The 23,586-nt window shown below is 40.7% G+C and overlaps 1 protein-coding gene across 2 annotated transcripts in view; it reads left to right on the top strand.

Annotated features, from left to right (window-relative positions):
• Window positions 1-23,360, top strand: part of FBLN5 (fibulin 5) — a 44,364-nt gene extending 21,004 nt beyond the window's left edge. For both annotated transcript variants that reach the window (XM_010018526.1, XM_010018527.1), the window contains 7 exons: window positions 9,431-9,553; window positions 12,351-12,467; window positions 13,858-13,977; window positions 16,773-16,895; window positions 17,429-17,555; window positions 20,238-20,433; window positions 22,489-23,360. In XM_010018526.1, the coding sequence (XP_010016828.1) occupies window positions 9,431-9,553; window positions 12,351-12,467; window positions 13,858-13,977; window positions 16,773-16,895; window positions 17,429-17,555; window positions 20,238-20,433; window positions 22,489-22,650 (968 nt within the window). In that variant the 3' untranslated portion in view covers window positions 22,651-23,360. The remainder of the gene's footprint in view (window positions 1-9,430; window positions 9,554-12,350; window positions 12,468-13,857; window positions 13,978-16,772; window positions 16,896-17,428; window positions 17,556-20,237; window positions 20,434-22,488) is intronic.
• The last annotated feature ends 226 nt before the right edge of the window (window positions 23,361-23,586 follow it).

The raw sequence follows: 23,586 nt of genomic DNA, 5'->3' as shown, positions 1-23,586 counted from the left end.
TCCTGCTGATGCAGATGAAACCATGTTGAGCAGCAATTGCTTGGTACCTTCTAATTCAGCAGGTTCAATCTCATCAGTAGGATTCTAACACATCTCTACCCTGCTCCACCAGGGTACTTGGGTCACTCTTGTTCTGTGATACCACTGCTACTTGGAATAGCATAAGTGAGGTGGGAAAATGACTGAGATTCCCAAATCACGTGCATTGACCATGGATTTCATAAGTTGCGCAACAGCAGATCATGATTCCAGAGAATACAGTTATGCTCCAGTCCATGGAGTTTCCATGTTTAAGCAAAGCCCTTAACTGAAATCAGTAGTTCGTCATTTTCTGATATCAGAATTAACAAGCAGACCGTACATTTGTGCAAAAGCTTTCATGGGGCACCAGGAACAGTCCACACAACCACATGTGCTCTTGTGCCAACAGGGAGCCCTGGGAATTGGTGAGAATGAGGAGCTGTGGTCATGCAGGTGATGCCAGGTGTACGAACCATGCACAGGTGTGTTCTGAGCAGAAGAGGAAGAGGCTGCTGCCCCTTTTGTTCCCTTACTCTACACGCTTACTTGCATGGCTGTCCTATAAATCTCAGTCAAAAAAAGCAGGACTAGAACTGTGCTGAAAGAGCAAAGTCCTTTTGCAGTTTAGCTGTTGTTTATCATCTTTGAGTAATATTCAAAGTGTGCTAGCTAAGGAACAGCTCAAATAGCTGGCAGGAGATCTCGAACCTGTGACACATGTTGAGCAATATTCATACCAGGCAGAAAGAGCAGGATTACAGATTGATGCCTCACACCATAGATGTTTTTTTCACCATCTATGTGAAAAAACACTTTAATCCTTATGCAACCATCCACCAATAACATAATGTATACGGGATGCAGATAGAAAATGAATTCAGCAATCAACGGCCAGTCCTCAGACACTGAAATATGCAATTAAACAGGTGTTTAGGGAGTTGGTCTTGGATTGTGTCCAAGCTCAGCAGGGTCAGTTGTCCTCGGAAAAAACCACTGACCCCACACAGCAGTAGTTTGAATTTGGCTTCAGTCTGCACTTTAGGAATGTGGCATTGTTATTTCTCCCCTTTCCTTATCAAATGTAATTATCTTGAGAAAAAAAGTTTTGAGAAAACATGTGATTTCACTGAGTAAAAATCTACTACTGAGGAAATTATTTCTCAGTGTCCGAACAAGGAGTGGGGGAGAAGTTTGGAGAAAGTGCTCTGTTCCAAGTAATCTTGGAACTGATACCATGTTACTGAGCTCGGTTGTTTAGTCCTGGCCTGCAATTATTCTCATAAAAAACAGACATCCAATCTTTGTATAGTTGTAAAGTGGAGCCCTGAGGGTTATAAATGACTGAACAAGCTTCAGTGTTTAAGCAGACAGATTTTGGAGCAAGCTCACAGCCTTGAGCCTCTCTGCAAGAACTTTGCATCCTGAGAGTGGGGTGAGCTCCTGGGGTTGTGATGGTACACCAGCCTCTAAAATACAGACAGAATAAAATAGAGAAGTAGGGCCCCCAAATCACCCCCACCTCCTAGCAGAAGGGCAAAGAAGACTTTCCATGGCAAACTTTTTTTGATCTGCAAGACCATATGCTGTCACAACTGTCAAATCAATCTTCAGCCTTACTGTGTTGAACCCCGTGGTGATAATGGCTCTCAAATAATCATGATGGCAAAAACATTCACACTTTTGTCACTGGTTGATCCAAAGAAGGAAATGCAGCCATACCTGCTACTGTGACCCACAGAAATTTGTGGCATGATTAGCAGAATTCATTACTTAAGAAAGGAAGTCATGCATACTAAATATGTTCCAAATAGAACAAAATGTAACAGTCCATCTGCGAAACAGTGCACATTGCCAAAATCATATTGTCTTGGAAATCTGCTGTCCACATTGGCTTTCCTCTTGAATACAGAGTCCAAGCAAAGTTTGTCTTCTAATCACCAAAGTCTCCAAGAATGCGGTTCTAGCTCAGAGATGATAACTCCGCATCCTTCCTTGATAGATCTCTGTTGGTGGCGTTATCACCTTCCCAGCCAGCAGGGAAAGGAGCTGTCATGGAGGGAGTGGAATGGTCACAGCACCTTAAGCATGGACCACGCTTGCGAAAGGATAAGGGTAGTCACAGATCCCACCAGTTTCAACACCAGTGGTTGGACTTAAGTCCACCAGTGGGTGGACTCTTGTTCCTGTAGTGGCAGGTGCACATCATCTCCTTGAGATGGAGTTCTTTGGTAAGCTTTCCACATGCATTTACTCTTTCATGTGGTATGTAACCACAAATACCAAAATGAAACTCATCAATATATTTATTTAACTTTTGATTTTCTTTTAAAAGTAGCTTTTTGTCAAGAAGGTCTCTTCCTAAAGGACTCTGATATTTTCTCTGAACTGATTTTAAGCTGATCTTAAGGCCTTTGTTTCCTTCTGTATTCTTCAATGCATAAAGTCCTCTTTATGCACCAAGTCCTACTTTTCTGAGCACAAGAAAGGTAGAGAGTGTCTTTGCTTACAGTATTTGAGCCTCACCTTCCAGTGGGCATCTCCTTCCAGTTCCTAAGCACCTCTGCTCCTTCTCCTCTTGTCTGCTGGCTTTCTTCCATGGCTTTCCACATCTTAAAGTCACTTAGCTTGCCAAACAATCACCTACTTCCTGCATTTCCACTTCCCTTAACCTGAAGTTTAGTCCTCTCTGTCCTCTTTGGTTCAACAGATTGTCTGTGGATCTTGGATTCTTGAAGACTCTTGAAGAACTTGGATTCTTCATCTTTATCTTACTTCATGCTTCATGAAGGTGCAATCATTCTTTGTGTCCTGAAAGAAAGGTGGTTGGCATGCCCAACATTATTAGGCTGATGACTTAACACGTTCTAACATAACAGTGATAGCAACGTTTTCTAAATTTTCCATGTATTTTCTGCAGTTACTACAAACATTAGAGGTACAATACCTTTCACTGAAAACCAAATGTATTGATAAAAGTACAAAGAAATGAAAAATTGCACATGTGTACATTTAAAAGTTTACAAAAGAGAAAGCACTTGCCAGATATTTACAAATTCCTATCCCCATTTTCAGTAGTTTCACTGGCCAAGAGAATTTAATCTCATTGTCTTTTGCCAGCTTTAGTGACCATCTCCAGCTAAAACCTTTGTTTTCATAAAGATGTTTAAAGATCATGGGCAAACACACCTTGAAACTTTTCTTAAATAGATTATTAAATGGAGCATTGTCTTGCTCTGAGACAAGTTTCTGTGTCTTGGAATTACTCTTTGGAGATTTTCCGGTCTCTTTGCAATATTGCTTTTTGAATCGTTGACACCAGAAATGTATTTCAGTAATTATTTTACTAATGCAATATACAGTGGTAAGAACAATTTCCTGTGGCTCGTCAGTATTCTCATGTTTATGCTTGTCCATTCAGCAGCACTGTGTCAGGAAAAGTTCATGTTCAAGTGATTATCTTTAATGACTCCAGAGTTATTTTCATGACCAACATCTTTTACTTTTGATATAGGATCTTGCATTTGTCTGCTTTGAAATACAATTTCAAATGTGCCCACCATGCTCAGAAAATTACTTTCTTATAAGAGTTGTGTTCACTTTTCAGTTCTTGCCTCTCTTGTGACCCTTTGCATTTTATCACAAATGTGGAAAACAGTGGACCAAACCAAGATCCTCAGAATCCTGTAGATGCTCACAGTGTGGTTCCACATTTATGATTTTCTCCTGAGATTTCTGGTCTCCTCATTTTAGCCTCTTTATTTTGAGCAGTATTGAATATGTCTGGTCTTGATTCAGTGGATTGCTGTTCTTTTTGTACTGTGATTTCTTGCAGTATTATTGATACACATGAGAGTGGCCTCTGTCCTGCAGTCTTTGTGGACTTGAGTCAGTATAAGTGATCACTAAGTCTTCTGGTAGGAATTAGCCTCCCGGGTGAGTTATGCTGTTGTGCTACTGTTTGACATCTAGGTTTTCTTTCTGACTATATTAATATACTGCCCCATTTTTATGTATGCATATGTAAGCCACTATTTATGGCTTTAAATTTTTTTTAATTATTATTTATGGGCAATGAATTAAAAATTTCATTCATTGTTCCATGATGTGGCTAAATTCTAAAGAATCCATGAAGGTTACTGCTAGCTTTTACAAATAATAAAACACAGAGCCAGTAATTTGCATGCTAAACACAATTAGTTCATTTATTTATTTTGACATTGTAAATGATATCTATCCAGTCACCAGGCATTCTGCCATCCATTAAAAATACAATCTGTACCAATAAAAACAAAGCATCAGCACATCACATCCCACAAAAGGCAACCAGTCAGCCAGAAACATAAAAAACCTACTTTCTCCACCCTTCCAATCCCCAGATGAAACCTCATTGCCACAGCCACCTCACCTCTGTTGAAATGTCAAGTAAACAGATCACACCCCAGGGTTGCTACACCAAACCACCATAGCCATAAATTTTTAAGGCAGACACACTGAGCTAAGAGAGAGGGATGTGGTTAATTTTGGTGTATTCAGGCTCAGGATCTCGCATCAAGTGCTTCCTGACAAATGTATATGGAGATAGCACCTACCTATTCTCTCATTCAGTCTGTCAACCAAAAATCTTTAAAATTCATGGCTTCAAGCCATAAGGCTCTGTATTCATTCTAGGTGGCATTTCTTAGGAGGCAGAGAGCAGATGTCTGGATGGGCTGTGTGGTTGCTCTCAACATTCATTTGGGAAGTAACAAAGTGAATCATTCCCACTTCAGGTAAAATTTTAATTTCGGTCTGGTCTTCTGCCTGAACTTCTGCCTTTGGAACTAGCTGTGGGAGCAGTAATGTGAACACAACAACTGGAAGGACGGATGAGTGTGTGTAGATTACTGCTGATTTGACAGCACACAGCAGCATAATCAAGAGCCAAGATATCCAGGGCCAGCTTGGCCAAGGACTCTTTGGCAGGAGAAGTTTTGAACAGGTATCCATCCTGCCCTGCCTTGGTTCTCTACTGTTGTTTTAAGTGCTGAACAGCAGTGCTCTCGAAGTCAGGAACCTCTAAGGAGTGACCCAGAGTCACTTGGGAAAATTTGGACTCACTCAAAATGATTAGTTATGATGATCTTTAACATCCTCTTAGTTTCATATGTAATTTCACAGCAGCAGTCCCAGTCCTGTCTACAGAGGTAAGAAGTCTGGTAGCTAGATTACATTTTCAATTTGCCACTGACAGTGTCAATAATTCTCTTTCTGTTTCAGTAACTTCTGGAAACTGAGGTTCGATGGACCGTTAGGGTAAACCATTAACGTTGGGAGTAGCATAGAGTTTAGCTGAAAGAGACTTTAATGTCTCTGAGGTCTCAGTAGAATATAATGCTTTCAGAATGATGGTTAATCTTTTACTTTAGATCTCAGTAGCCAATGTAGAGGCTGCACAAAATTTCTGAAAAAGTCACACTTTTTAAGTGATCGTGTACTAGGGGCTACATGAAGGACTACAAGTCAGAAATAGCTGTGTGCTGTTCTTACTTCTATATTGTTGAGTGATTTCAGGCTAGTCCTTTAATTCCTCAGCCTTGAATTTCCTGAGACACTGATATTTATCAGCAAGTGGGACATTGCAGGGTTTTGTAGTACAGTTTGATTTGTGTGAGGATTGGAAGGCTTCATATAAAATGGACTAATTGTGAACTCTCTCTTTATAGAAAAGGACAGACCCTGCCATAAATAGTTTTAGATGCTAAACAGTGAGGGAGCGTTGACTACAACAGAGATTCTGTTATCCTCATTTTTCAAATAGGAAGCAGGGAGGCAGAAGATGAAGAGCAAGTATGAGTTCCCACAGAGTAAATTCTCAGCACATGAGTTACAGTGTGGTCACTGCTGCTGTGCTGGTTCTTTGTCCTGTATAGTGTCTACCAGATATTTAGTCTGTTTGCACTGAGGACGCATAATTGCATCCTAATTGACCTCATGGCAATCTCCTTGTAGCCATGCACTAATCTAGCCAAAATCACAGAAGAGGTATTCAATAAAGCTAGCTATTAGTAAAATCTAGACTTGCTCTTGGCATGCAGGTAATGTTTTCTAAGGATCTTGGCTATGAAAGGTACTAAAAGCAGGTTCAGTATAATGAACTCATCAGTGATGGGTGACATCATCTGATTCTTTCATGGTACTGATGTCAAAATCACCAAATATCACAACCTATTTACACCCTAAATAGAGGGCAGTGGGGTTTCTAGGTTTTCTTGCTAGCTTGCTTTGCTTTAGTAACTGTTCTACTCTCCAGTTTGTTAGACTTTACTTTGGTGCTGACATCTCATTGTGGTATTTCTTTCCATGGTGAAGACTCCAACTCCAGTTATGCTGGGTCAGAGGCACTCTTCCAGGCTTCAGAAAATTGTATCTCAGTGGCTGCTTTGCCATATATTCTAATCCTTGTATTGAGTAGTCCTTACTTTTTTTTTTAATTACCTAAATTTGTCTTATCTGCTTCAAACGTACAAAACTGATGACAATCTAGTGTCATGTAGATTTAGCATCACAGTCGTACTCTACTAATGTGTGTGACCCCCGTCACAAGGGCAGAGGCAATAAAAATGAGCTTTGAAGTGATATTTCCAGAGCATTAACACATCTAAGATTTATATTAGAATGGGACAGAAATAAGCTGTGCAACCACAATAAGAAATGATTTACACATTATTGACTAGCAATCTTCCACTCAACCAAAAATGCCCTGGGAGTGTTTTGATATAGTTTCTATGCTGGCACTTAAGTCTAGTGAATCCATTATAGGCAATCTCTCAAAGTTTCATAGCTTGTTTTCTCCCCAGTGGAAATAATCTGGTTTTTGGTTTTTTCCTTTCCCTGTCAAATGTCTAGTTTTGACTTTATCAGCTACACTAGATTTACTGTATGCTGCACTGTGTAAATGGGCTGGGCAATGTACCCTCTGTCTCCCAGTTCTGATATTCTTCAAGGGGATACCTAATGCTGTACCAACATCTTTCTTGGTTGCATTGGCTGAGTCTGTCAAAGCTTAATGGGTCATCATGGTAAAGAGCAATCTTAGAGAAAGACAGACTTGTAATATAGAACTGGGTGTGTGCACTCAGGCTCAAACAAAAAGATTTGATGCTACCAGTAAAGCTGTTTGTACTCATTGGTTGCATTAAGCTTCATTAATGGAGTTAGTGAGGTATTATTCACTGTAAAGTGTGGGGAGTCAAGGTGTTTTGCATAGAGAATTTCAGGCTGATCAGGTTGTCTAGGGACGGCAGAAGCCCTTCAGGTAGCCACTGTTGTAAAAATTTTTGCATTCAAATGGAAATATGTCTCCAATACCACTACAAAAGCTGAAGACTAGCAGTAAGCAAAGAAATCTGGTAGATAGCAAAGAAAAGATGACTATGTCTTACTTTACTGGAGTGATTGTACTGCTGCTCATGCAACTGCTACAAAGATGGCTCAGGAACAAAGCTGATCCCGTAGGCAGCTGTTACTTTTGATGAAGGATGCATGTTGTACCCCTGCAAGAAAGATGCACCACGGAACAGTAGAGGATCTATAGTCTTCAAACATCATTGCTACCATATGTGGTAGTAAGATCCTGACCTTCATTCTGTCTCCACTATGGTTCCTCTGTTAACATTATTGGAAGCAGGGAGCATGAAAAATTAAAATCTCCTTTTTAAGCTTGGGGTAGGTTAGAAACAGAACTGGCCAGATCCCGAAGTCCAACTCCTAAAACAATAAGCAAACATGACAAGTAGAAGGCTTTTTCATTTAGAAGAAAATAATGTCATTTTTATTAAATTTATGGTTAGACAAAATCTGTGTTCAAATACTACCAATTATGTTGTATGCTGTATGAAGGGAGGATCCAGAATTTTTAGCCCAATTGCAGAAGCAATAGCTGAACCAAACAACATATCTATATAACCACATAATCTAGACTTGTTATCTTACCCTTTTTCCACTTCCCCTACTGTTTTGCCAGCCTTCGTCTGGCCAATAAATACATGGGAACCAATTTCTGACAGAGTTAATTACCTCTAATTGTCCCACTTTTGTTATCTCATCAGCTTTGACTCACCATAAATTGTTCTCATACAGATGTTGGCAAGATAAGAACTTTCTCCCCATATATAATATGTATGTATTTATTTATATATCTGAACATGTTAGATATGCTGCTGTGGTAGATTGGCTCAGTTATTTCAAGATTGCTGGGGTTTTAGAGCTGCCTGGCCGTACTAGGTGCCTCAGGGGCAGATATTGTGATATATTTCTGGCCTCTGCTGCCTGCTCCAGCCCAGCACGTTTGTGAGATACCTTCAGTCGCAATCCAGCAAAGTCTGGGTTAATAAGAATTGGGGGGGTGGTAGTGGTGGGGGGTGGAGGGTGGTCCAGGGAGCAGCACAGTACTTCAGCAAAGGCCAGTACACAGTATGCTGGAATAAAAAATAGTTTAGGTCTCAATAAATAAAACATAGAAATTTGAGTTGGCTGAAAAAATGACACAATTTATCTTTTGATATTTCCATTTCTGACATCTAGAGGCAAACCCGATGCCAGAAACATCAGGGAAGAGATTGAGAAAGGAGGGATTCAAATTGAACTTCTGACTCTGAAAGGCATTTTTAATCAGTTAGGTTCCAGGGTCCTGGCTTATATAAATGTAGGAATGCTATTCACCTCCCCTGCAAAAGAAAAAAGAAAAAAAGAAAGAAGAAAAAAAAAAGCCCACAGCAAAGCACCCTGAGGCATTGTAATAAAACCCAAATACGTTACAAATATTAAAGATGGTTAAAAAAAATTAAAAAGAGTTTTATAGTCAGGAAATTGATTTCAGGGAAGTAGACTTTTTTTTTTGTCAGGTAAAGGTTGATTTTGGTTGAACCTTCTGTCAGAAAAATTACAGTGAGATAATCTGCACTGGTGAGGGCAGGAAGTAATTGTTTTTAGATGTCTGAGTTGTGTTTGTACATCTCTCGAACTCCCATTCATCTCTGACTCCACAGTGGGATTATATAGCCCTTTTAGCAGCCTTGCCCTATGGCTGAACACTGCCCTGTAGCATGGAAATCTCAGTTCAGCGACAAAATTCAGTGTGGAAGTAATAAAAAGCTCAAGGTAATGCAATCCCTCTCTTGAGGAGCACTGAGAAACACTGGGTCACCTGCAAGAGGGAGAGATTTGGTGAGCACTCTAAGTTCTCACCTCCCTCAGACATTTATTATTATGAGTTTTACTTCAGGTTATGGTCATTCTTTCTGCTACACCACACTTTGGTTCCTTGCACGGAGCCACTGTACATGGTTGTGAGTGCAAGCTGCTTTACAGTGTGAACAGTCTTTTGCTGTTGCCATTTCTAACATTTTCTTCGTGTGTTTCTGTGTTGCAGATGTGGATGAATGCGCTTCAGATTCTCACCAATGTAACCCCACCCAGATCTGCATAAATACTGAGGGGGGCTATACCTGTTCCTGCACTGAAGGCTACTGGCTGTTAGAAGGCCAGTGTTTAGGTAAAAACCTCATGTGATTGATATGCTATTTGAGCATCTGTGCATGTGTACCTATGAACAGTTGAAATAATATCACTGAGCATCTTTGTCAAGTACATGGTTAAACCTTCAGCTACCTGGAAATCATCTTTCATCTCTGTAAGTGCCAATGGTATGCTTGGCAGAGACACCCTTATGGAACACAAATGTAGATGTAAATGCCATATGACTAGTACCCATGTGTATGTGGGATTTTCATACTCCCAATCTGAAAGATTCCCTTTCATATATGATCAGTCACAAGCATATATACAAAAAGATTTATTCTTCAACAGACTTGTCCTTTCCACACTGTGACAATGTGGACCTGTAGGGATCAGTATCTGATACCAAGAAACAGACCAGTAAATCCCCAGATTCAACCAACCAAATCTTTTGCTTTGGGGTGAGAAATACTTCTGAGCTGGGTGCTGTTTTGGTAGCTTCCAACCAGTTCTATTTTGATTTTATTATTTTCCTTGCAGCAATGTCCTGTTCATACTTTTAACTCAGCCCTGTTAAAAAAATCCATCCCTCAACAACAGCACAGGAAAACCTTCCAGCTCCCCTCTGCTCCAGTCCATTCCCCTCACTTGACGTGTCCATGTGATGATGAAGTAGATGTTAATTTTAGGTACACAGATAGGACCTAGGAGATAGGATACAACATTTTTGGTAATGTTTGCTCATTATTATATCTTTCCCCATGGCACAGGCTGTTTGCCTGCCAGCTCTGTGGAGCTGGACTGTCCTGCCACAATACCTCCGCTGGAAGGAGAACGGACTTTCCCTGCCCATTCATCCCTGGAGCCTCTCTAGTTATTTTCCAACTTTCTTCTCCCAAGTACCAATTCCAGTGAAGGACTGACTCATGGCTGCTTTCCTAACTACTGCAAACAGCTGCTGTGGAGCTCGCCTGGCAGCAACAGAGCCAAGCCTCACCCAAGCCAGGGTCTGTGCAGCCATAGCCACTCTGGGGAGTCACTGTATTGTAGTTCCCTTGGGATATGAAATCTCCAAGTCCCGTGCTTCTTAATCTCTGATAACTCCTCTTCTTTTAGGGGAAAAAAGCTTGTGCCAGGAGTTGTACAGGTGTATGTGATGGGGTGGAGATGAGGGAGGGCAGGGACCAGGATTCTGCTTTGCATTGCCTGTTTTGTTACTCATTTAGTTCTACCAGTTACAGCCCAAACAAAAGGGTTGTGTATAGCAATTCAGGATTTAGACATGGATCTAAAGTACTTTACTGCTTGATGGATATACCAGAGAACTGAAATGGCTATACTGCTGAATTAATTCGGGTACCTGCTTTTGCTGTTTCAAATAGGCAATAATATCCCAGTGTTGCCCACTTTAAATAATCATGTAAGACTATTATGAGACAATGCAAAATGCTAAAAGTAAATTGTATTTAGAGTTGCTATGTTTTTCCGTAAGTTTCAGAAAAATCTCCTTTTTCCATGCTTTCCACTGCCTTTGGAGAAGTGACTTTTGCTGGCGTAAAGCAGTAGAAGGCTATTTACTGTAATCAGGGAGCCCCTGATAGGGTTTTAGAGACAGGCTTTTTTGGTGCACTGTTAGTAAACCACAGTTACAAAAAACTACACTTCTATTGGTTGTAATTATCCCAGTAAAGTTTACACAGGAGGAGCCAGTACAGCAGTATCCACATGACCCACCCACAAGAGCAGCCCTGTAGAAGTCCTTATCCTCAAAATGTAGCACTCTTGCAATAACAGTCCTGCAAAAGCCGAAGCATGTATTTAGTGTAATGCATTGTATTAACGAAATGAGATATTAATTTACCTAAACCCCGTGTCACTTTTTTCAGGATTTGGGCCAAGCTTCTGCTGGTCTGCATACCATAGCTGACCCTGGCCTTTAGGTTATCTTGCTATCTGACCAGAGATAATACACTTGGTTTTCTACTGCACAAACTTGACTTCAAAGCTTTGAGAGTAACCACTAAAAAAAAATCTCCATAAATCAAAAGCCAGTTGATACCAAAGGAAATGTAAAGCTTTGGAAAGGTCAGCCACTCCAGGTGTTTCATTCCATTTCTTAGTCCAGGGGCAAAATTCTTCTAGCACTTATGATCGTACATATCTTACACTATTTTCTTGTGCTTATAACCATTAGTTCCATGTATTCTTATTGTTGCAATTCAGCCTAAACTGCTATTTTGGCATTAAATGTACTGTTTACATTTTAGAGGCTGTAACTTGTCTGTTAAAATTAATATCAATTGTGAATGTGACTATTAGGAAAAAAGCCTTAAAGAATATTCTCTCTAAAAAAGAAGTATTTAGTAACAAATACTGCTTTCCTAGTGAGTAGCTTTGGTATTTGTAGAGGTAAAAAAGATTTGTATCTTGCTTCTGACAAAACTTTGACACAATATTGGCCACAATGTTGGCTCTGCTTGTGCTAATGGTCTGTATAAGATAACACGTATGCTTCTAGGTGGCTGCTTAAAGGGACTGGTTCTTGGCTTCTGTATGACATCACATTAAGATGAAGGTTACAGCAATGACAATCAGTTCATAGGACACACTGATAAATGTCAGCTGTGTATAAAAACACATCACTATATTCTTCTGTGTTGAGATGTATTTTAACTGACTCTAGGTCTGAACACCTGAAAGTTTGGCTGCTATATCCCTAACCAGTATGCTGGGATATTTCTGTGTTATTGGTACTGTTGATTCAGTGTGTTTGCTGCTTTGTACCTGCATGTGAGAATGTAGACATCTCTACTTTTCATCTTTTTCATCATTAGATATAGATGAATGTCGCTACGGCTACTGCCAGCAGCTGTGTGCCAATGTGCCCGGTTCCTACTCCTGTACGTGCAACCCAGGCTTTACCCTTAACGATGATGGAAGGTCATGCCAAGGTACTGTGAATGACTGAAGTTTTTGGTCCCAACCCAGCAACACTTAAAACTTGCTTATGTTTTAGAATAGAAGTAACCTTCCTAACACTGTTTTGAAAATGTTCATGCTTGTCAGCCTGAGATATTTCTGTGGTTTCACAGTACCTTGGAGGGGTACAGGTGTAACATGACCAGTATATTGGGAGAAACGTGCACAGAGGCCCAAATCTCCTAAAATCTAGAGTTACTTGTTTCACTGAAATTACCAAGAGTTTAAGCACTGATTTTATATTTAAAATCTAAGGCTGCATGACCCACCTGAGACAGGAAAACTCTGTCAGATCAGTAAATTGGATCTGAGTTTCCCAAGCTCCAGAGTTGGGTCCTGAGCATTGGACCACCTTTTGCTGTGATATGCTACCTCAACCAAAGTCACAGAATCTATCATAGAACCATAGAATGAACTAGGTTGGAAGAGACCTTTTAAGATCATCAAGTCCAGCCTCCAGGACTGCCAAGTCCACCACTAAACCATGTCAGATGGGTTTTGAACACTTCCAGGGTTGGTGATTCCACCACTTCCCTGGGCAGCCTGTTGCAATACCTGATCACCCTTTCAGTGAAGAAATATTTCTTAATACCCAGTCTAAACCTCCCCTGGTGCAGCTTGAGGCCGTTACCACTTGTCCTTTCTCTCATTACTTGGGAGAAGAGATTAGCAACCTCCTTGCTCCATCCTCCTTTCAGGTAGTTGCACAGAGTGATAAGATCCCCCCTGAGTCTTCTCTTCACCGGATTAAACAACCCCAGTTCCCTCAGCCGCTCCTCATAAGCCATGTCCTCTAGGTCCTTCACCAGTTTTGTTGCCCTTCAACACAACTTCTTCATAAAGCCTCTCCCTAGCTAAGCAAGGAACATCTTCCCTCATGCTGTGGGAAATGGTCTGTGCTAATGACGACCAGAAGCTGCTTGTTTCCTAAAAAAAAAAAACCAAAAAACGTTTTGTGTTAGTCCTGGGTTTCCTTGAGGACCATTCCTCGTTGCATTATCTTCCTGAGGAACATCCTGCTGCATTTTGTCTCAGGTCTGTTATGACAAATCAGTTCAATGGTTTTAAAATTGCAGGATGAAGGCAGAAGCATTTGTAATAAATATTTCATCCCTACCTTCCATGGGTTTTTTTACTTTAATTGAAAACATTCCCAAAATGCCTCATGTCCATGCATGTTGTGTTTCCAACATGCTATTTCCAGGCATCAGCCTGAATCCTGATAATGCTGACTTGGTTGTATTTTTTCAAAACAAATCGTTCTCACTGTACAGCTAATCTCTTTGAAATGCTTTACAGTAGTGAATTGAAAACAGAGTTTGGGGAGAAGTCAATGATGCATTGGGCACTGGTTTTCCATAGATATGAACGAATGTACAAGTGAAAACCCTTGCACTCAGACCTGCGTCAATACCTACGGCTCTTTTCTCTGCCGCTGCGAGCCTGGCTATGAACTGGAAGCTGATGGAGTTAACTGCAGTGGTAACTATCCTTAGTTATTTATTGTTTTGTTTTCTTTAATTCTATTAAGTTTTCTTTTTCCAATGTTCTGTTCTGTACATGCGTTTTTACCTTGGTCCATGGTTAGCAGCAGGATTACTGCAACTCATATGATTTTCTTTCTAGTTAAAGCACACTGCAAATACCCAGAAAAGCACAACAGAGGAGGGCTGCAAAAGGTTTTAAAGAAATAAGCTTTATATTAAAATGCTCCAAGATAACAGCAAAACATAAGAAAATGCTTTGTAATGCTGAACAGGAAACTTTACTAGAGCAAGTAGGGATAGTCTTAGAACATTCTTCCATGATTAAATACTTTATATAAAGCACTTTTCCATTTGCCTGTTGAATGCCTGTATTCCTCTTGCTCTCATGAATGCACTCTTCTGCCTGAAACCTCCCCCAGAAGTCCTGTATGGCTCTGGCTGCACTTCAGAAACAATATATATTTTCTCAGTACAGCTATTGCTAATCTATTCAGCACATAGCAGAAGAAACTGTGCTCATATCACTGTACTTTTCCTCTCATTTTTGTTTTTATTTTATTGCTTTATTTTAATTGAAGGCAAAACTTATTTCTTTGCTTAATGTTCCCACAGCCTGATAAAATTAGAGAATCCAGCCAATATTTCTTTGGAAGGAAAAGCACACTGGAAAATACTTGTTTTTTAATTTGCAGTAAACAGATGTAACATGCCATTTCTGAGAGAGAAGGACATGTAATAAGCAGTATGTGTGTAGATTAGTGTTTCCAAAGTGGTTTTTCCCTGCAAACATCCTTATTGTAAGGGGAAGAATCAAGAGTTAAATCTCGAAAGGGTCTTCTAAATTTAACATTTAGAGCTGCAACACATAACTTAAGTTTTCTGCTTTCTAATGGAGTTTCTCCTTGTAAGTTAGACTACTGCGTCTTTTTATGTGCTCCTGAGCTAGCTGGGGACTTGAACCAGTGAAGGTCAATGCAATAGCACATAAATACTGCCAGTATTATGTTGACAGAAGAGTCTCATTCATGTCTGAGAGCGAAGATAGCAAAGGGGATTTTCCACCACCCAGATTTAGAGCAGAAAACCATTTCTTGACAATTTTGTGCAAGAAAATGCTTGTCAAAGCAGGTCAAATTTTTCTGGATGAGCTTCTTTCACTTCACAAACAATCACTAGACATTGCTGATGCTCACACAGGGAATGCCTGGTTAGGAGGACACTCCTATGAGGTGTCTTGGATCCAGATGTACTTCAACAGCTGGTGTATTACTCTGTGGCAGCTAGCTTAGCTTGAACATGGGAGGCATCCCTGCCCTAATTGAAGGGGAAAGGCAGAGATTTCAGCCTGGCTTTCCCAACATTGGCATTACTTTCTAGTCACAGAGGTCTTGCATGTGCACTAGTTGTGCTCTGAAATGCCTACCATCTTGTCCTCTGCAGGTAGTCAGCAGGATGCTCCAAGTGTTTAGCAACAGTAAAGCGTGTCTGTCTTGTGTGGGCTCAGTGACAGAAATGCAGGACCCTTGGGGCTTTACATCCCTCCAGCACTTAACAGCAGCTGAGCCCAGGTTATATGAATTTGATGTGCTGGAGGAATGGGCTTGGACACCTGGAGGGGGTGGTTGATATCTCAGTCCCTTTACGGAGTCAGCCCTCAGTCCATGTTTGCTTAGGAAAGTGGGGTTTTTTCAGCAAACTTGCTGGGCCAAGTCACACGGTAACAGGACTATGTAGGTGTAGAGCTCCTTTCATCTCTCTTTTGATAATGTGGCTACAGCCATAAAGCCACTTTAACATATTTGGACTTCAAATACTTTCCAATCCATCTGCACAGAATACCGAAAGTGGATAAATGGACTGAGCCCAGTTTAGAAGAAAAGGAAATTCAGTTTGAAGAGTAAAAGTGATTTGCCTGGGAGAGTCAACATGTCAGAGCTGGGAATAAGAACTTGGGAGTTCCTGGCTGGGGCTTTGGCCTTTGTTTCTTTCTTCCCCTGAACAGGGAAATAAGGAAATGAGTAACTGCAGCCTCCCTCAGTCTAGCGCCTTTGCATGTGTTTTCCCCTCAGTCAGCCATGCCTCCATGTGCAGCTCTGAAGTTCCTATTTCTCACTTAAGCACAGCTCTGCAGACTAAAATGACTGATCAATTCATGAGTGCAAGGGGAAAAGAGCAAAATTTCTGCTTTCGATCAGAGATTTGACAGACTGCTTAGCTTCCTGGTACCTGGGAGATGGCTGGGCCTTCCAGTAGGTCTGGCCCAAGCAGGGATGAGCTCTGTAGTCTTGCTGGAATGCCTTGGAAGTAACTGGCTAGAGGCTAAGAATCATAAAACAGGCGTGGCTGGCTGCAGCACTTCTGCTGGGACCCATGTGGCCCTGGGAAAGGGAAGTTTGCTCTCCAGAAAAAAAGGGGGGAAAAAAAAGCAAAGAAAACACTGCCAAGTCTCTCCTTTCAAAGTACAGTTGCAGCTTTGTTGTTGGAGTGGCTCTATCTCTGACGTAAAACAGAACTGAAAACATGGCCAACTGCTGACAGGTATTCAAAAATAGAAATAAATAAATAAAATGCACTGTGTTCAGCAGCAGCTTTGACTTCCTGAAGAAAAAAAGTGTTAAACCATGAGCTTGCTGTACAGCGTTTTGCTAGGTTGCTCCAGAGCTCTAGGGAGGTGGAGGGTGCCAGCCTCCAGCTGGGGTGAGGGGCATTTAGTCTGGATGGCCACCTGCCTGTGGGACTGCTCTTTTGACTATAAAGCCAAAGACACTAAATTTTGTTTTACCACTGCAGACATGGACGAATGCAGCTTCTCTGAGTTCCTTTGCCAGCACGAATGTGTGAATGCGCCTGGTTCTTACTACTGTATCTGTCCTTCGGGCTATAACTTGCTTGACGATAACAGAAGCTGCCAAGGTAAGAACATTCCTGCACTGATTAAAACCCAAGGGGACTAGAAAATAGTCCTGTGTCTGGAAAGGTTTTCAAGAATTGAGATGCTTTGTCTTGGCACTGCACAGTGAATACTCACGGGGGCCAATTATGTAATTCTGGTAAGAACGTCATCACTGAATAGTCCCGCTGAGGTGAATTGGTGTGTTGGTGTAAGACTTTACTGACTAGGAAACAGCTACATGGGAAAGCCCTCAGATGCGTTCCTCTCTGCTGCACGTCTCTCTTTAGTTTTCCGATTCTCTAAGGTCAGAGAGCTTGAGTAGCCAATTTCTTTTCATTTTTACAGCGGTCAGCATATGGGAGCACTCCAGCAGCAGAAATGAACGGAGTGAAAACTGATCTTAAAAGAGGGGCCAGTTATCAAAAGGCCACTTCTCATGGTGAAAGAGTCTTATGAATTTTGGGGCAACTTCTTAAGATGGAACTGGCTTGTAAGAGTGGTGTCTTGCACATATTTCTCTGATTTAGTCTTTCTCTTGTTTCTGGTGTTTTAGATATCAATGAATGTGAAAACAGAAACTTCACCTGCACTCCGCAGCAAACGTGTTTCAATATCCCAGGAGAATATAAATGTTTAGACCCAGTACGATGCGAGGATCCTTATGTCCAAATTAATGAGAAGTGAGTAGAGTACCCACAGCCACAAAAGCAAATTCTATCTGTGTGAAGCGTATCTAGAGCGAACCAAAAAGGCTGCATTTTTACAACACAGCCATAAAGTGTGTCTAGAAAGCTATACATACATGCTGTTGCTGCATTTCTCATTGGTAAGCTTTATAAAAATTAAGAAATTGCAATTCCTTATCAGGTCTCCAGATGGGATATGACATGACATGACATGATACGATATGATACTCTCATGTGTGGGAAGTTAAACTGTAAAGACATCTACCAGAGAGTAGAGAAAACAGCAAGATTTGTAATGTAATAAGAGACATTTACTTACATTACTAACTGACTTCGTATATGCTCAAATGCAGCCTGTTTATTAGTATGAGTATTTCCTCATGAAATATGAAACTAATTAGTATGAAATTTCTTCATGTAAATATGAACTAGCTTACGTCTGGGAAATAACTTTAAAACATTATATGATAGTTATAGCAGAATACGAGTAGTTTCCTAGTGCTTAAAGGTTAGAGGTGCTGAAAAGTCCACAGACTGATTTGCCTTGTGCAGAAATTGGGTATGTCTGGATAGGCTGTTAGCGCTGTTACTGTCTAAATTTGGAACTCAGCAGGCAAAAAAATAAACCCCACATTTCTAAAAATTGTCTGTTTCTTTTATATTTTTGTAAGTGTTTTTCTGGGCTCAAAATACTTCAGGTCCAGATAGGTATCTGTATATTGCAGCCCATAGTATTTCACCCACAGTGTTTGATCTAAACAAAATTATCTGGGATTGCTTGGTAGTCTAATGTATTTTAGAGAAAGGCAAGACATGAAAAATAAGCTTCTTTTTATTATAATTTACTAATGTCTTTATGTTGTTTTCTGAACCAGGTCAGCAGAAGAGCAGACATGTTCTGCTCTTCCAGTTCCGGTTTACCTGCCTTCAGAGGTGGTAGAGTCTTAAACTGGATTTTGAAACATCTGAAGCCTCTTATGTAGATTGCCAGGTTGGATGGGGCTTTAAGTAACCTGGTCTAGTGGAAGGTATCCCTGCCTGTGGCAGGGGGATTGGAACTAGATGATCTTTAGGTCCCTTTGAATGCAAACCATTCTACGATTCTATGATCCTATGATCTAAATTTCCCAGAGCCCAGCTGATTCCTTGCAGATCAGCTTGCATTAGAACTCTTGATCTCTGAACTTTGCATTTGGTGGCTTTGGCTGGTGCCTAGATGTGACTGCATTTAATTTGCGGCATCTGCCTAGAAGTGGTCAGTATAAAAGCCAAGTGAATTCCTTTAATCTGTGTTTTCTGTGGGAGGAATTGGGTGCTTGTAATGCCAGGAGCCTTTTTATGGGGGGCATGCCAGATGAACTGCCTGAAACTGGTGTCAGTAGTGGAGGTTATAGAAAAAATAGGCAAAAAGACACAACTCTTTTCCAGTAAATTCCCCAACATGGCTTTTATAAAGGGACATCCTGCCTCACAACTTTACTAGTGTTCTCTGAAGAAACCAGCAGCATGTGGCTAGGGCATATGGGCTGATGCAGTTTCCTTGGTTTCTGAGAACCTCACATAATTTTATTATGGAAATTAAGCAGCCATAAGTAAGAGAGAAGTCCTGGCACAGAAGAATAAGAGGCTGAAAGATAAAAAGTAAATACAGTATTAAATTGTCAGCTTTCACAGTGAAGTTCTGCAGGGGTTTCAGCTGGACCTACTTTGTGTAACTTATTTGTGAGCAAGAATAAATCATGGGCAACAGTATCTGAGCACAGCAGAGAAAAGAGTGGTCAAAAAAGAATTGCAGATGGAGCCTTAATGGCATAACAGTGGCAGATGAAATTCAGTGTAGATGAATGTAAAGTTAAAAGACGATCCCAGATTCCCAAATTAAATAAAAAGTGCTGATCTGATCATAATCCATCCAAACTAAGATTTGAGGGTTGTTATAGATATTGCCATGATCTGCAGTACTTACCTAAATATCAGAAAAGCAGTCTAAATTTGAGTGTTAATAAGTAGAGAATGTGCTTAGAACACATGCCATTGTGTACCCATATCTTCAAACTGTGCAGTTCCTTCCCCTCCTCTCAAAAGAAATATAACTGGACAAAGGCACATAAAGAGCAATGAGGATGATCAAAAGTATGGAATAGCTTGCTTGTAGAGAAACAACTATGTTAAGACTCCTCAGCCATGAGCAGGGTCAAATATGAAACCCTGAGTTGTGTAAGGAGGATAAGCAGGGGTTGACTGGATGCTCTCCTTTCAATAGAAGAGCTGGAAGCATCAGATGAAGCAAGCAAGGGGCAGTGCAAAGAGAGGTGAAGGGGCCTGTGGAGCTCCTGGCTGCAGAGGGCTGTGGATGCCAAATATTCATGACGATATAAGGGGAAGCTGGACAATCTGATGGATAAAAAAGAGAATGTTGTCTCTAAGGAGACAAAGGATGCCAAGATATTTTGGCCTAGAAGACAAGAAAAAGAAGGCAGGGATATAGGTAGGTCAGAATAGCAACACAGAGAATAAATACTAAAAGTGAGAAAATTCATTACAAATTTCACTGATTCTTTTAGCTGGTCAACAACATTATTTGTTTATTTATTTAAGCAGCTGTACTTGCATGTAAAGAATCAACTATTACAGCAGTTCGTAACCCCTGATGACAATCCTATCTCTAACAATTAGCCGCTGCATGTGCCCAGCTGACAACGCCGGTTGCAGAGATCAGCCATTCACCATCTTGTACAGAGTGATGGATATGGTGTCCGGGCGGTCTGTGCCTTCTGACATTTTTCAGATGCAAGCAACAACTCGCTACCCTGGAGCCTATTACATCTTCCAAATCAAATCAGGGAACGAGGGCAGGGAATTCTACATGCGGGTAAGTCTGGTGCTCACTGAGAGAAAACATGGAGTTACCTTCTATTAGCTGAATATCCTTCTCATAGCAGAACTTATTTTTAATGAGCATCATTTAAAGCTTCAGTATGAAGCATTTTGACATGTAGACATGCAGACTGGTGTACTGATCTGCAGAGGCTGCTGGCTCTTTCAGGAAGGTAACTGACCCAAAGCAAACACACTTGTTTTATGAGACATTAGGTTCAGGAAAGTCCAGGGCTTTACCCATGTCTAAGAATAGTTCAGGGCTCTCATGCTCAAGAGAATACATGTGCCAAACCTTTTATATTTGATGGACAATCAGTAATTGTCACTGGAAGAGTCAACAATTCTTGTTTGCTGTATTAAACTCTTCATTAGAAACTGGGAAAAAATGAAAACCAAAAAGAAAAAAAACAACCAAACAACAACAAAAAAACCCCTACAAACAAACCAACTAAACAAAAAAACCCCACCAAACCCCAACCTTTATCTTAGTAATTGACTTTCTGGGTTCTTTTCTTTCATTTGTTATGTATTTTTTTCACTGAGAATACACATTTTATGTATTCATTGTTAGTGGAATACACAACTACTTTTTTTCTTTAGTCTGAATTTTCCTCAGAAGACCTCTCTGTTCTCCAGTCATCTTTACTGCACCTCTGATGTGTAGAGATGATGGGAAGTATCTGCACAGAATGAGGCAGGGCCACCAGGGGATAGTGACATTCAGAAGGTTGATTTTCAACCCTAGGCAAAATCTGGCTTTGATATTCACATTAAGTAATGTTCAGCAGCTATTGATGGTTCCCGTTGCCCACAGAAACCACTAGTGTCATAGATTCTAATTTCTCACAAGACCATCAGATTCTCACTGTAAAAAAAGGAAAATGTTTCAAAATCCTGGAATGACAAGTGGTCCCGGAATGATCATTTGTATCTCACAAGAGCTTTCTTGTTGCAAAGTTACTACTGATCCCACCAACCTTTCACCTTCATCTGGGTCGACCCACCAGATGCTAAGGCTCCAGCGACCAGCATCAGTGCTCAACTTGTTTGTTTTCTTTTCTTCATTTATCACACCCCCATTTATTTGTCACCTAAGCCACTCCGCTTGCACAAGCTACCCCTTCCCTGGCAGCATCTTCATGCTTCGGTCAGGTCGTAGCCAGCAGGTGGTGCCCAGTCGTTGCTTTGGGAGGAGGTGAAGGGAAAGCAAGGCAAGGGCAAGGGCCGGCACCCTGTACGCGTGGGCTGAGGCACCAGGGCCCGTCCAGCTGCTTCTCACAGCTTTACTCTGGTTAGAGGTAGCACAAACTGCTCAGTTTAGTGGTAAAACAGATACCACTTTGTGTACGTAAGTTTCTGCCAGAAAAATAAAACAAAATGCACTTGGTCTTAACATCAGAAACTCTAATTCTTAAATGTTCATAATCCACTATTCTGCCCAAATATTTCAAAGGTCTGGTTCCACTTACTACAGACAGATTTTTCTGAACTGCCTTCACATATTTAAAGCTCTCTTCAGAGCGTAAGGTTTTGTGACGTTAATATATGCAATTATATAACAAACCCTGATCCTGTTCACATAGTAACATCTGTTCTTGGAGATCTGTTAACATAACCCCTTCTTGCTGTTCACTGCTTCAAAATAATAATGTTCTTTACATCAAACAAAATAGTATCATTCCTCCCTCCACCCACCCCTTACACCCCACCCCCAAAAAAAAAAAGAAAAAAGAAAAAAGGTGTCACTGCTTGTTTATACCCTAAATCCATGTTTTCATCTTCTTCCATGTGGACAATAGCAAATTTCTATGTTCAATAGCTCTTTTTGTGTGCAGGGCTTCCAAAGGCTCTACAAACTGTGGAAGGTGATAGTTCACACAAAACACTGAAATGGAGCCAAATGTTGAAACGAAGCTATCTCTCCCCAGAATTGCAGTGGCTTCAAACAATGCAACAGAAACCAGTTATTTTGGCTGCTTGAAAGACTTTAGTGAGGCAATAGCAAATAATAGAAAATCTTACCTGCTTTCTCTTGTTTTGTGCACAGCAAACGGGACCAATCAGTGCTACTCTGGTGATGACCCGCCCTGTGAAGGGGCCCCGTACTGTTGAGTTGGACTTGGAAATGATCACTGTTAACACCGTCATCAACTTCAGAGGAAGCTCTGTCATCCGGCTGAGGATATACGTATCACAGTACTCCTTCTAAACCTTGACTTTGTGCTCTGGAAACATTAAAATGAAAGAGACGATCTTCCTCTGCAGAACTCTCCTCAGAAGCCAGTACGTATAGCAGCTCCAAACCAAATCAGTATTTCCACAGACCCGTGACCTATGCCTGTCTGAAGAGTGAGGCCTCTTCATGCACAGCCCCTACCAGGCTGCAGACATCTGAAGATGTATTGTCAGCAGATCCCATATGATTCTCTATGTGGTCATGTATTTTAAGGAGTCTCCTTTCCATTTTAAACACTTCTAGGGTATGAGTTGTATGTTTTAAAGACTGTGAACCTTTGTAGCTCCAAGGCTGCTTAGCAAAAAGCACCAAAGAAACTGAGGAAAAAGCTGGCTTTTGCAATCTTGCCTTTTTTAATTATTATTATTATAAACGGAAAGCAGACAAACAAGCAGAAAAAAGAAATAAAAATCCACCTATTGAAACAAGGGATCTCAGAAGTGCTAATTTACATTCCCAATTATTGCTGGAATTATCAGTCAGGCACTTTGTCTCAATTCACCCTGCATTTGTCTTAGTTTCACCTGTTTTTCTTTGATTCCATTTTGTAGTTAAAACTCATTGTAAATTCATTCCAAAATACATGGTTTACTATGTAATCTTCTACTTTCTAACAAGATGTCACATGTTTGGGTTCCTTCCTGTATTAAATCTTTCTATATATAACAGAGTTCATAGAAATCTATCACTGGATGGTATGTTTTACAATATTTAGGATGCTATGCTTATTTACACCCAGGCTATTTGATACAGGCCCTCACTGCCAGAATAATGTCCAGGATCTTTAGAGCAGATAAACCCCAGAACTTTATTTTCCTGTTTTCCTGAGCTTGGTAGTTGCAGACAGTTTGTAATCGTTGTAAGGTAGTGATACTAACTCCATACTTAACGCTACAACTAATCTCCTGT

This window comes from Nestor notabilis, unplaced genomic scaffold, assembly GCF_000696875.1.
Source record: "Nestor notabilis isolate BGI_N333 unplaced genomic scaffold, ASM69687v1 scaffold5187, whole genome shotgun sequence".
Classification (NCBI taxonomy): domain Eukaryota; kingdom Metazoa; phylum Chordata; class Aves; order Psittaciformes; family Psittacidae; genus Nestor; species Nestor notabilis.
Note: the sequence above shows the minus strand (reverse complement) of the source record. Positions and strands in the feature narration are given on the sequence as shown.